The sequence below is a fragment of the Pterocles gutturalis genome, unplaced genomic scaffold, assembly GCF_000699245.1.
Source record: "Pterocles gutturalis isolate BGI_N339 unplaced genomic scaffold, ASM69924v1 scaffold24572, whole genome shotgun sequence".
NCBI lineage: Eukaryota > Metazoa > Chordata > Aves > Pterocliformes > Pteroclidae > Pterocles > Pterocles gutturalis.
In genome coordinates this window covers 37,444-51,994 of record NW_010110873.1, presented here as the reverse complement: position 1 = coordinate 51,994, position 14,551 = coordinate 37,444, and the positions used below count along the sequence as shown (strand labels likewise).

General features: G+C 49.2%; 1 protein-coding gene across 1 annotated transcript; it reads right to left on the bottom strand.

The window, feature by feature from the left end:
* Window positions 1-814: 814 nt before the first annotated feature.
* Window positions 815-13,344, bottom strand: LOC104461838 (MKL/myocardin-like protein 2; the record flags this gene model as incomplete). Its single annotated transcript, XM_010073567.1, has 4 exons — window positions 815-976; window positions 3,252-3,327; window positions 7,893-7,948; window positions 13,279-13,344. Coding segments are annotated over 4 exons (360 nt in total), but the record flags the coding sequence as incomplete, so codon positions are not given.
* Between the last annotated feature and the right edge of the window lie 1,207 nt (window positions 13,345-14,551).

The window sequence follows — 14,551 nt, the reverse complement described above, 5'->3', positions numbered from 1 at the left end:
TGCCTTTCCTGCTCATTTCTCTTCTTTTGGACCTCCCTGTCCTGGCACTGGAGCCTGAGTCAAAATCCGAGTCACCTTTTTGCTTCGTGTCGACTCCTGCAGCAGCCTCCCTGCAGCAGCACACGGGACATGATTGTGGAGGATTCTGCCACCCTCCTCCAGCCGGGGGAAAGTGATGGAGGAAAACCAAGTTGAGGCATAAGACAAGCTCTGGGTGCTGGTCGGTAGGAGTGTACCCTGCTTTGAGGTGCAGGTTGCTCCTCGTGTTCCCCATCAGTCTGGCACCCCAGGGATGATTTCCCTTTCCCAGCCGTGCAGCAGCCTGCTCTGTTGGGCCTTGTGTGCCACTAGCATCAGTGGAAAAAAGGAGCCTGTCTGAACTGGGGCCACTTCGCCTCTACCTACTGGGATGGAAAAGCCTGTCAGGGCACAAGTGGGAGAATCCAGGCTGGCCTCACAAACACATGTGTGCACCCGTGTCCTCTCCCATGCAAGGGAGGGAGGAATCTCCCATCTCCAGCTGTATCATTTATGCTCCAAAGCCTTGGGGCTTTCTGAGCAGACACGGCTGAAGAATTGTCTATGTTTCTGTGGTCATTGCTCTAAGAGCTCTCTTTTCATAGGCCTGGATAAGAAACCACAGGCTGTGCTGGACTGGGCTGCTTACTGTGAAAATAATAAAAATGGAGCAATAAATGCAGCTTTTAACTCCAGGCCGGGCACTTCCTGCAGTCGCTGTGGTACTTCCTTGTAACTCGCCAGCCCCTGCCCCGTGCCATGCACACAACACAACACGCACGTTCACTTCCACTACCTTTTATGGCCTCTTTCACAGCTGAGTCGACAGGAATAATATTCTTCTCCACCAGCTCCAAAGGACCCGGCCTGAGAGCAATCTTTTCATTGAGATCATCTGCCAGTCGGGCTCTTTTCAGCTTCATTTGAGTAGACTGAATGGACCCCTCTGCAGCTGAGTCTAAAAGGCCAAATGGAAGGCATCAGTTCAGGACCTGGGACATCTATAAGCACAGTGCTCAGCAAGAATGTACTCCCCCTTCAGCACAGCCTTCCTGGGCTGCGGCCAAAACCCAAGCATGGCTCAGTGCACAGCACGAGCTGCTCTGAGGCTGGGAGGCCAGATGCTGGATCAGGTGGGGTTGGTAGGGTTTGAGACATGGGTCCTCCTCTGAGCCTTAGGTCCAGCTTCTCCATTCCCAGGTAGGAGCCTCTGTTTACTAGCCTAGGCTTGCAAACCCATCCTGCAGCTGAAGCATCCTCTCCAAGGCCCAGGGATGATCTGCAATGGAACCGTCATTAACAAACTGTGACTAACACGAGGGCCAAAGAAGACTCCAGCTCCTGCCTGCCAGGACCCCATTGGCCCTTGTGTCCCCTACTTCTGGGGAACAGCTGGAGAAAAGAACCATTAACAGCGTTTGACAACTGGAGTAAAAGCCTTACACTGGAAGATCAAAAGCTGAGTCTTTGGGATTGGATGTTTGGAAGTGGCATGACCACAGTGCTCCAGGCCTTCAGGGGAAAAACAAGCTGGTGGAGAGGAGCATAACAAAGGCAGCTGGATCTGGAAGCCACAGCCTTACCGAACTCAGATGAGACGTTCCCAACTATTGAGTGGTGACAGAAGAGTGACCAATTGCAATCGAAAGTGGTGATTCCCCAAACAAAGGTGATTTAGCTCCTCTGGTGGCACAGACATGAGTAGTGAAGGAACAGGATCCTAAACTAGACCATGTCTATGCTGTCAAAGGTCTAAAGTAAGAAGGGCTGCATCTAGGTTGTGCTGTCTGCAAAGACTGGACATTCTTCTAGAAGAGATGCTGAAGGTAACACAAGCTACAGGGCTTGAGACCGGGGAAGAATGCTCTGCAGGAGGTCAGGAGAGCTGGTCTAGGGTCACTGCTGGCCTCAGACTATATAGGACGGTGAACACACGTGAGTTCTCTGAGGTGAACAGTAACAGAAAGTGTGCCTGGAAGGTTTTTAGATGATAGAAGGTGTCTCAGCTGGCCAATTTCAATGATCTCTAGGTCCTGTTATGAATCAAATGGGAATGTCAGTCTGTGATACGCCAGGGCACACCTTCCTGAAACACAGAGCATGACGGGCAGAGGTGTGCATGGGGCTCTGGCTGGGAGGTGTGTGTTGGGCAGCACAGCCACCTTGCTCAGTGCCAGGCAGGCAGTCTGCTCCACCTCTCCAGCTGTGTCTTGCTGGCCCTGTCCATGCCTAGGGACTGCAGCTGCCTCCACATCTGGCTTACAGACCCCAGGCCCCAGCTGCAGTCCGTATCATTTCTATTATTTAACCTAAAGGAAAGACACTTTCCACCTGTAAAACGGGCAATAGTGCTGGCTCATTTTAGGGATGGAGACCCAAGGGAAAAGTGAGTCAGTAGCACTAATCCAGCATGGGCCCCTGGCTCAGCCCTTCTGCATGCCAGAGGAAAAAGAAATACGGACTTCATCCTTGCTGAGAGCAGCGGCCAGCATTTACAGCTGCCAGAGAGTGATCTGCTTCCTCCAGGGGACCGATAGGACTTGAGGAGAGAGGCTGCACATCCTCCCTGTCTCTAAGGAGCTCGTTATCTCTGGAGATAACGAGGGACACCGCAGTGTTCTTTGTCTGTGATGGGATGCAGTGGAGCTGTGCCAGCTCTCTGCCTGGGAGGGGACAGCAGGATGGGAGAGGGGAGAGCTGTGGTGGCTCACAGGCTGATAGCAGGGCTCACCCTTTTCATGGGCTGTGCTTCCGTCATTGACTGCATCGCTATGAGTTGTCACATAACATATCCAGAATTTAGGCAAAACAAAAGGTGTCCAGCTTTGGGAGGGTGTCGCAACCACCTGCTACAGGGATTTCAGTGCCCTGGGCACCAAATGCCCCAGCTATGCTTTTCATGAGGATCAGACCTCAGCACTTCTGTCTAACAGAGTCCTCTCACAGCTGTCCTCTAGAGCATCTTATACTGGTCCCTTCCAGCGTTGGGACAAAGAGTAGATGACCTTGGGTCTGCTTCTGTCAGGGAATAAATATGTGTCCTGCCTCCTGAAGACCAGGTCTGGGCTGAAGTCCGTACAACATGTGTACCATTTGATTCTGCCTCTTGTGAGCAGCTGGGGAAAAGTTAATCTAGATGAGAGTCCTGAAGGGAACCCAAGTGGGGCAGGAGAGTTGTGAGACACAAGGCAGGAGACACAAGGATTATGTGGGAGAAGTTCAGGCAGCCTTACCTTGTAAAATGTGCATATTGACCAGGTCTGATCGCTCAGGCCTGCTTCTGATCTTGTGCTTGAGATAATCTTCAGTCTGCAGAACACAAATGCAGAGTGTTACCTGGCTAGAGCAGCAATAAGGTACAGAGAGTGTCTGCCCCTGTGCCATCCCATGGTTCTTTTGGATTTATTACAAGGTGGGTTAAGTGACCTCCTAAATTTCTTTTTTTTTTTTTTTTTTTTTTCCACTCAGACACTGGCTTGTTCTTGGGATGAAGTTCTTCAGAAACGGAACAATTTGCTGGAGCTGCTGACTGTTCACTATCCTCGCTCCTAAGCTGTGCTGTTCCCAATTTCCCTTGGGTTTCTGATGCCTGTACTGTTACAAGAGCTTATGGAAAGGATGAGACCTATTACTGGGAGTGGTGGGTCTGCTCCTAGCTTAGGAGAGACCTTTGAGAGTACATACGTGAGTATGTCACCCTTGAGAGCTGCACCAAGACAGCTCCAGAGCATACTCTTAGCAATGACTTCTGTGGGAAGCCTGGCACTCTGGGGTGAGATAAAAGGTTGAGCAAGTCATGAAGATACCCAGACTCACTACCCGGGCTAGCCATGAGGCTCAGCCTTCCTGCAGTCCTGCAGGTCCTGTGCTCTGTGCTTCCTCACCCCAGTTATGACGTGGGGTTGGGAAAATCTGCCTTGCAGATCACTGCAGCAGAGCTTGTGATGAGCATGGTCCTGGAGCCTTGTACCAACTTCCTCATGGCTTTAGGAACAGGAAGGCATGCAGAGGTACAATAACACCTTCCATTAGCGCCAAGAAAGTTAGTGTTGAGGGCAGTTGACCTCAAGAATACAAGTATAAGCTTATCCCCTGGTGAAGGAAAGCTAGAGCATGGCTTGGACAAATTATTAGCTGTTTGCTAAGTTGAGATGCAAGAAGAAATAGTACAAAAAATGTACATAGTGCAAAGAGGTTAAACTCTTAAGAATAAATATAAAAGAATAGCAGAGGCAGCTGGAGCAAAACTGAACGCACAGTACAAAGTGTACAGAACCATGAGAAAAAGATTTTATAAGCACTTCTGTAGCTAGGAGAAGGCAATGGAAAGTGCTGTCTGTGTTCCATAAACAGGAGAAATAGTTGTGGATGCTGCTGAGATGGCTACAGGATTTAATGACCTTTTAAACCATCTTCACTAAAAAGATAAATGGCTATTTATCAATCAGAGGACTAAGCCAAGAACCTTCGGCAACAACAGAAAAGAAGCTTCTGTTATTAGATTGGAGAACAGGTTAGAGAATACTCAAATGAGTTAAATGTTCCCGAACAGCTTGAGATACATAAAGCTAGAGTATTAGCACCTAGCCGTGGTCTCCAGGAAACTGGGCAAGGGGGAGCATAATTTCTTGCCGTAAAAGAGATGGGGAGAAGAAACCAGGAAATTATAAACCAGTCACTAAGATATTGGACCAAGTAATCAAACAATCTATATAAGTGGATTTTGAAGATAGCAAGGAGTTGAGTAACAGCCAGGATGGATTCATCAAGAACAAACCATATCATACCAACCTGATTCCCTTCTATGGAGAGATGACAGATTTCTGTTACAGGAATAAACCATGAATGTCATGTAGCTTGACTTTAAGCATGTTTTGACATTATCTCACATGGCTTTCTCATATGCAAGCCAGAGAAATTTGGTCTGGATAAGACTAACGTAAAAAAGGAGCATAGCTGTGGGTCACCAGAGGAATTAGGAATGGATCACAATCTAAACAGCAGAATACATCAAATCATGTTACACAGCAATTTTTCCTTCTAGTCAATATAGTCATTAATGCCTCGGATGATAGAAGACATACACCTTAGCTCTGATCCATTCAAGGCTAACAGATGACAACGCAACATGATTTGGAGTAATTGAAAAAATGATCTGAAATACATCAGATACAATTTAAAGAAGGACATTTAGCCGCAGCTAAGTCAGCTGATTAAGCACAGGGGTGGATGAAGACTTCATCCATCGGAGATGCTTCTATAGTGGTCACTGGACAGTGCCCTTAGGCAGAAATTAGTTACTGCATAAGTAGAGAAAAAAATATAAAAGGCTCTGGAGAATCTAGTTAGTGATCAGCAGCAGAACCACAGCCCCCAGACCAGCAGGCAGCTTTCTAAGAGACACAGTGAAGAATGTCAGGGGGACCCTAGGAACAGCAAGGCCCCATTCTGTGCCCAGCATCTGAAGGGGTCCAAGGGAAGGGTCTGGAGGACAGTATGGAAATCATTACTGAGCCAGAGATGGGATCAACGAGGAGAGGTTGAATGGAGGGGATCTTGGTCAGTCCAGAGGTGAAATAGGGAAAAAGGATGCAAAATACTTGTTAAAAGTGCTACAAGAGAAAAATAGTTCTGAATGTGCATGCATGTAGGAAAAAAAGTAACGGGCTCAAACTGCAACAGAAAAACTTGGGCTGGGACTCAGGGGACACGTGCTAACTGCACAGGTTGGAGAGCTCTGGAGCAGGTTGCTGGGGGGTGGGATGGTTGTTGGTGGTCACACATCTGTCAGGAAAGACCCAGAAAGGGCTGTTCTGCTCTGGGGCAGAGGCACGATAGCTGTCCGCCACAGTCCCTCCCTGCCGCACTTGCTGGGCTGCTGGGAGTGTTAGAGCCCTGCTGAGCCAGGCTGCCCCGGGGAAGTCAGCCCGCTCTGTCCTCCAGTCCAGCAATCTGTTACAGGGCATTGACTTCAAAGTCTGCTGCACTGGCCTGATGCCAGCCTCTAACATAGCCAGTGATATGTTTAAACAAATAATAGACATTTTATTTACTGAATTTTACTTTATAATTTCTTACCCTTCCCTCCATATTTTTTCCCCACCTTATTTTCCCCAACACAATCCCTTGTTTGGACCATGTGTAGGTTTGCCTGGTTCTTGCGCCAGGTCAGAGCAAGCTGGTGTCTGCACCTGAGTGCAGTTAAATTCACATAATGCATTTCCAGCTAACCCTCAGACCAGGTCCTGACTTGGACTGAGCTTGAATTGCTGTCCTACACGTGTGGCCTTGTTCATGTTGAACCCAGCATCCACACTGTGTCAGCCTGACTTTCTGCTGCGATTTCAGTTGCTTTTGACCTTTGCTGTTTATAAGCTGCATTTGTGCCACTGGGGTGCAAATGGTGGAGAAAGACCTCAGATGCTTTTTTTTTTTTTTTTTTAAGTGTCAGCTGAAGCAGAAGAGCTCTCAAAACACATGAAAGTGGTTATTGTTATCTGCTTTCTGTTTGCAGAACATCGGTTTGGACGGACATCAGCTAAACAACAAATGCCATTGACTAATTATCCAGAAACAGCCGCTGCTCCTTCGCTGTCACAGCTCTAAGTAGGGCATCCTTGCAAAGGAGTGTATGTTTGTTATGGGCTATGCTTATTAGTGTCTCCGTTAACGTACTCTAAAAATACATGCAGTTTGGGATAGACTAGACCATCCTTCCCTTTTCCCCAGGCAACTAGCCAGTGAAAGCCTTTGAAGAGAAAGACAAAGAGACACAAATGTATACTTAAACTGTAAAATATATGACACTTCAAGGATACTTTGGATTGCTTGAAATTTTGTAAGCATACTAATTTTTCAGAGTCATATTATGTTTCTTGTGCTAGCCGTTTATTACCACAGGAGACTCGGGGCAAGTGATTTGGAGTGTGTTTAAGTTCAGAAGAGCACTTCTCCATATTTCACAATCATTCCTCCTTACAAAGGTCCTTTTCCATGTGACTGCAGGCACGACTTGCAGATTAATGGAACAAACTCTTGTGTTCAAGCAAAACCTGCACAACTTTCCATGGACATCCCTCCAGCTTGGTCAAGGCTGGATGGCGGGTGCTTGGAAAACCAGTGCAATTTCCCAAAAAGTGATCGCATCACAGAGTCTTGATGTGTTCTGGAAATGGCTACTTATCTTATCTCTGCCTTCAGCAATATTTAGGGAAGCCTGAGTGCAGTTAGATAATGGGGCTGGTGGGAGCCTGGCCCACTTAGTCCCTGGGACTTTGTGTGTCGCAACGGCCAAGCTGCACTGCTGAGCTAAAAGCCAGGCTCTCATCTGATGACAAGTGTGAGCTCCCTGGGGACTCCCTTCAGGTGACAAATGGCATCTGCATTCTTCCTGCACACTTGCTAAATAGTGAGGCTCCTGTTTGCTGCTGGCCCTGCTCTAACCCCACTGATCTGAGCAGGGGTGAAGGGCAGCCAGCACAGCGAGGAGTGGGCTGTGGACCTGGCCCAGAGAGGAAAACAGCATTTCAGCCAGTTGGACATTTACTGGAAGGACTGCCAGCACCATGCTGAGCTACATCCTGGACACAGCCTCTTGTCAAACCCAGGGGCTGTTGTGAAACCCCATAGCTCAGGGTGCAGACGGCTCCTCTGCCCTTTTAAACCTCCCCTGCTTGAGAGGGGTGCTCCAGAGCATCTGGGGCTTGGCCCCACTACGTCTGGAAGCAGGGGAGAGGCCCTGACTCTTATCCTTGGCCACAGGACCTGGATGGAGGGTGCCAGAGGAGGGGACAACAGTGGAAGGTGCTTTCAAACCCACAATGCATGCAAAGCGAGCCCACGTGTACCCTCATTGGGATGGCTGCAGGAGTTACCTTGGCTCGCTCCAGACTTTTTCGTTGTTCATGGAATGCAGATGGGCTTTTCAGTGCTGCAACAGGAAAGAGAGAGGAGCAGTCAGCACAGGAGCGGAAGCAAGCAGCCACCAGGATATTCAGCAATAGCATTTTAATGAGTGCTATAAAAATAGCAACACAAACTAGCTGTTCTCTTTATTGCGCTGACTAAAAATAACTCAGGAAAGCTCTGTGAAATTCCGTGCTCTCAGCCAGTCCATGGCAAGAGAACGGGGGGATGAAGAGCATGAGGAGTGCAGGAGGCACATGGGCAGGGGGTGTGCAGGCTTTGAATGGTAGTGCTCCGTGGGACACCTCAGAGCAGGTGCGGCTTCTCCCCGCAGGGTGTGGAAGGCACCACAGCCCCAGAAGACAGAGCTGGGAAGAGCAACACCTGGGAAGACCTCACCTGCAAGCAAAACCTGCACGTGGCTGAGCTTGAGGCCAGCAGGAAAACCAAGACCTGCCTTGAGCCTCTTTGGGCTATGTGGGCACAGCCTCCAGCAAGGGTGTTTCAAGGCCAGACCCCGGAGCTGTGGTCCTTTGTCCCTCTTCCATGGCTGACTGCGCCTCCAGCTCCTTTAGGCTCCCTCTCACTGGACTTTTGTCCTGTCCCCTGCCCAGAAGCATCTGTGTGACGTGGGGCCTCCCTGAGCAGCTGCCTGGCCACAGACCAGGTGGCAGATCCTGCTCTCAGCATCTCCTGACACCAAGCAGGATTAACCCACAGGGGCCCCCGAAGGACAGCCAATAACCCCTGGCTCTTGGACCAGTGAACACCAGTCCAATGAAGCAGTCTGTACTGGAGTCATGGGGGATCTTGCATGTTTCTTTGTTTACTCTGTTTTAGTAGAAATTGGAGTAGAATTTGCATAGTGAAGGGGTTAATGTTTCTCAAATCCTGCAAAAAATTATTTTCTGGCTGTGTAAGCAAGCAAAAATAATGGTTCCCGTTGGGACAGGGAAGGGGAAGGTGTCCTGACTCACAAAAACTATCTGCTACAACTCTTTGTTTGGCAACGGGAATTTTGGTTCGGGAAACCCTTTCCATCTTCTGAATGGGATCCAATAAGGACAGAAATTATTTTCACACAGGACATGTTATCCTCCATCAGTCTGGAGGAGGATAAAGAGAAAACTGGGGGAAGCGGGAAACATTTGGGGGCCTCTGAATTGGCTTTTGGTAGGCAACACCCAGGGCAACCCCCCAACTTCCAGTGAATCCCAGTAAAACATTTTTTTCCTGCTCCTAACATTTGGAAAACGGACACACAAACAAGCTAGTGTTACTGTGCCATGCTCCAGTGAGCAGCCATGAGGACTCGTGACAGCTGGTTTAATCAGAAGCAAAATAAAGTGGTGCACATGTGAAAATGAAGTTAGCAAGAGAGATGACTTTTACAGCCCTGCTCGCTGAGAGGTACTGACATGGGGAGTGTGCTATGGGCACTGACCAAACGCCGTGCTATTCAACAGGAAAATGTTGCAGAATTTAGTCGTTTACCAAGATTTTTGGAGGAATTATGTGGATGCTGCAGCTTGTATTAGTCTGCAAAACAAATAAAGACACAGCTAGCACTGGTTATTCAGACAACTTGTCAGGGCATGACATGTCAGCTCCAAACAGCTGAAGGTCTGGAGGCAAGAGGGCAGAGCTGCTGTGCTTGGTGTTGATAATCTTGGGACTATTGCCTCTGCGGTTTGAGTTAGAGGATGAGGTGGTGCCTGCGTACAGCAAGAGAGTCTTTATTTCAAGCACAGCTGTTTGTGCAGCCCTTCACAGCAGGGGGAATCCTTGATCCTGCAAGCTGCCTCCCCCTCCTTTTGGGTTAGTGAGCAGGATCTGGCTGGGGCCCGGGGCAGGCATCTGTGCAGGTCTAGAGGAAGGGTTCATCCATGCTCAGCCCAACATCCTGCCTTTCTGCAACTGACCCCACATGCTCTTGATCTGAAATGCTTTTGCTGGATCTATACCCGTTTCACTAGGAAAATAAAACTGCATGTGTTGTTGCATGAACTGTAAACTTCCTACTCAGTGAACCTGAAGAATGGGGCAGGTTCTGCTCTCACCTGCACTCCTATGCACCAGGAGCGCGGCCGTGTCTCAGCGAACCTGGACCTCCCCTTGCTTTCAGAGGATCTTTCATACACAGAGTCATGGGACTGAAGGGACCCCCAGGTTGCCCCTGCCTACCAGTCTGCACCTGTCTTTATTTGTAGAGCCTTTTTCAGTAGCATTGATTGTTTTGCTAGACACTTGTTCAATTCACAATCTGAAAACATCTGACAATCAGAGTCCAGCTTTGAACGTGAAGTCTTGTGCAATGCTACTGCCTTTTGCTCCAGAGCATCCTCCTTTAGGCAGTTTCCTGCCTTCTCCCGTGATGAGGCCAGCTGAATGTTTCACATTTCTTAGAGGAACATCCAAGGGAGTGTGAACAGAGCTCAGGTATGCAATGGCATGAATCTTTTCCAGCCAAAGCAAACACAGACTGGGCTTTGGTAAGGATTTTCATGTTATTGCACTATGCTCAGGTAACAATGACACTTTTCTCTGCGCTATTCTCTTAGATACCAAAACCCAGCCTGCTTCCTAGGACTTCCTCCAACGTTTCACACTTATGGTGCTATAGCTGCACAGCTGAACAGCTCAGTGGGCTCTGCCTGTAGTCATCAACACCCCTTTCTACAAGGGTTTCTACAAGCCCTCAAAGCTTTTTCCAATGCTCCTCTGTTACTCTGACCTTCCATTTCTCTTTCTGGTCTCCGTATAAAATGGATCCGTTAGAAAAACAAAGTTTCTCTGTCCTGGGATTATATCAGCAGAAAACATATGCAATGTGTTGAAAACAATCCTTGTGCAAAATCTGATGTGCAATATGGGATCAAGTGCATGCTCCAAGCCTGGGACCAAACCTGACTCTCACCATGGAGACCAGCAATGCCCATCTTCTCTTTTTCCAGAAGGGCTATTCTCAACCGCTGTGGGTTGCAGCCATATGGGTTCATTTCTCGCCCTCCTGCAATGCATGTGAACTGAGATCCTGTCCTGGTGCACGTCCTAGAGCCCACCTCACCTGCTGGTCCTCAGAGCCAACAGAGCATGGGAAGATACGGTTAAACAAAGACTTGTTTTTCATAAGGAATGACTGCACGTGCCCAAGCCATGGGGAAGCTGGCTGGTGCTCCCATGTATTAAATGCTAACATCTGACACTTCCTCCCGAGGTCAAATTCATCAGTTACATTCTGCACATTTGTTTTTATAATGGTAAAAGTGCCTTTTCTTCTATTACTTTCAATGAGTGAACTGGGCTCAAACTTCCCAAAATGGCCTTCTTGGGCAGAAACCAGATTGCAAAATGCCAGCCTAGAAGTTGGAAGCGTAAAGAAGCTGTAAGTAACAAGAAAATACCCTTCAGTTGCCATCAAATAAATTGAGCCTAATATGTGGTCTGCAATGTGTAAGGTTTTAAATGTTAGGTGTCATTTGTAAAAGCTCAGTCCCAGGCACTGGGCCCTGCAGGGCAGCGGCAGGTACACAAACCTCCTGGTTTGTCACTACTGCTCCGTATCTGTGCAGTGGGTGTCCTGCACTGTGTCTGAGCACGCCCACTTTTACAGAGTGGACTTAGCAGTTCAGGAGGTGTTAGACATATTTTTGGCCACTGACTGTATCGCCAGTGCTTGCAATGCTATAACAAATGTCACAATATTTTGCTTAAAGCTTCAGCTCCTGGAGTCTTGTGGTTAAAATTCTTGCCCTTTGGTGGCAGGCAGAATAAAATCCAAATGCTTAAAGAAATAGATAGAAGAAAAATGAAAAGAACCTGCATTTATCAGTCTTAAAACTGTGTGATCTTTTTGACAGTCATGATTTTTGTCATCCTGCTCAAGTTTTCTTAATGCTTGATGCTGGCAATACTGTACTGAGAAGGCGACTGTTGCTGGCTACCTTGACACAATCCTTTAGGAAAGCAGCTGCATGAGAAGGGCAGAGGAATGGGCAGGGTGCAGCAAACAGTGCTACAGTCATGCTCTTAGCGAGCTGTTGTTCTGCTGTTTAGACGAGAGCTGCATCACAGCCTTCAAGGTTAGCCAGAAGAGACAAAAGTGACACAGCGTTTGGAAAGTTGTGATCTTAGCGGTGAACCCAAGGTGCCCTTGATGAGACAGAAAGGATAATCCTCTGCCTGGGTCCCAGAGAATCACAGATTCATGCACATGGAGCCTGCGCTAGGTCAGGATGGAGTTATCCATCGAGCAGGGCTGAACTCCCAACATAATTTCTCCAGTAGTGCTACAGCTTTCATGATGCACCTGCAGCTGCAGAAGGGGATCACTTTCATTCGCTTACTTTTTGGGCTCTAGGCTTTTTGAGGCCCAATGATTACGTGATAATGGCTGGCTTGGAGCTTGTCCTTCAGGCTGGAATGCCAGCTTAGCGAGGATGAATGTGGTCCGAGAGGGGAGAGAGCACTGACATGGTTCATCACCCTGCAGCAGGCAGGGTTTCACTGGCCTCAAGTGTACTCAAGAGGGACTTCTTAACAAGGGCATGTAGTGATAGGACAAGGGGTAACAGTTTTAAGCTGAAAGAGGGGAGATTGAGATGAGATGTGAGGAAGAAATGTTTTCCTGTGCAGGGGGTGAGGCAGTGGCCCAGGTTGCCCAGAGAAGCTGTGGATGCCCCATCCCTGGAGGGGTTCAAGGCCAGGCTGGATGAGGCTTTGGGCAACCTGGGCTAGTGGGAGGTGTCCCTGCCCATGGCAGGGGGTGGGATGGGATCGGCTTGAAGGTCCCTTCCAGCCTGAACCATTCTGTGATTCTATGATACACTGAGAGTTCTGCCCCGTGGGGTCCAGATCTGGATGCGTCTCACTCATCCAGGGGCTGCCTCCCTGGACTAGAGCCCCTGGCCCTCTCTTCCTTGTTCCATGGGTCTGATCCTGCCACAGAGGTTCCTGGATTTTACAGGAGGACATGAGATTCTCTGCCCTTGCCTACATCCAGAGTTTTGTGAATCCTCTGCTGGGAGTTGGATATGCTTGTCTTGCTACAGTGGCCTCCGGGACAGAGAGCTACACAGATGAATGTTTGGATGGTGTCAGCTAAGATTCTCTCCTGACTTCAGTTTGAGCAGTGGCATTATAACCTGTGTGGCAAATGCTAGACACTGTCATACAGCACCAGGTACCATAATATTTCTCCTGGGGAAGGACACAACGCCACCCCTGGTAGCATCTGCTCAGAGCTGAGTGGGTCTGAGCAGGCGGCCGGTGCCACACGGAGCCCCAGCAGTGCCCCAGCTGAACACAGCCGCTCTGCGACGGGAGTGGGTGAAAAAGGCAGAAGGAGATACTCACGGGGCATGATGCCTTGGTCTGCCAGCTGCTCACGGGTCCTTCTCTGCTGAAGCCGTAGCTGTAAGACTGTGAGAGAAAGAGAGAGTGTCAGGAAAATCTGCAGGGTTTTACTGAGGTGCTAATACATCTCTCAGGGACAGCGTGCCAGGGGGTCTGTGTGTGGCACAGAGGTCTGGCACTGACCGCTGCTGCCACTGGACCAGCCTTGGTGCAGCAGTGTGCTCCAAGCCCAGGAGGACTGCCAGGAGGAGCCTGCACCAACTCAGTCCTCGCTTTTACAGATGGACGAGCAGGGCAGGACTGCTTCTGGTGCAGGCAGCACCCTAATGTCTGGGACAGACTGATCCCTGCCTGGCACCTCGAATAACAGCCTCAGGTGACCATGGCTTCAGCTCAAATAGTTGCTCAGCTCTGAACTCTGAAGCTGGGAGGTCCTCCCTCGCCCCAGCACTGTGGGTTGAGTGGACCTTTCCAACTCCATCACCCTTCTGAGGGCCTGACAGCACATTACCAGCCCAGCAAGACTTGGCACTTGATGCAGAAATGCTTACTCTGCCAAGGGGGTTGTAGATAACGTGGTGAGCAGAGGTTAGTGCCATCTCTCTGTGAACACCCACTGCTCCAGGGACCTGCAGTCTCCCATATGCCCTCTTTTTGGAAACACTGCACCGACAGATGGGAATGAACCAGTGCTCAGGGTCACTAAGTGGCTTAGTGGCATGGCCTCAACTCCAGAGCACTGACTGGGCATCTAACAAAGCAGCACTTCTCAATATTTACAGCATGTAACAACAGCCCACCATGCACTAGCAGCCAGCCTTGTGCAAGGCTGCAGACCTCTGCATGGCCCACTTCCATATTTTCCTGCTGGAAACTCGGTACAGCTTGCCACAAGGACATGTATCTTTCGGCGGTCACAATGAACTGCACACATATCCCCTGCCTACCGGGACAGTCCCAGACCACCTCTCTTGAACTGCCCCCAGAGAGCTGGTATTGGAAGGGAAAGGGAGGGAAGAACAGCTTTTGCATCCTTCGGAGCAACCTGCTGAGCTCTTTCAACAGCTCACATCTACAGTGCAGCTTTCCTGGGACCTGGGGTGGAGCTGAATAATGATCCCTTCCAGAGGAGTCCCCAGGGCACAAGGCTTCCTGAGATGCCATTGCTTGTGACTTTGCCATGTCCTCGGTACAAAACATGTCTCACATTCAGAGCAAATGTTTAGTGAAGGCCTCATGTGGGACAATGCTCTCCTGCCAAATTCCAGCACTT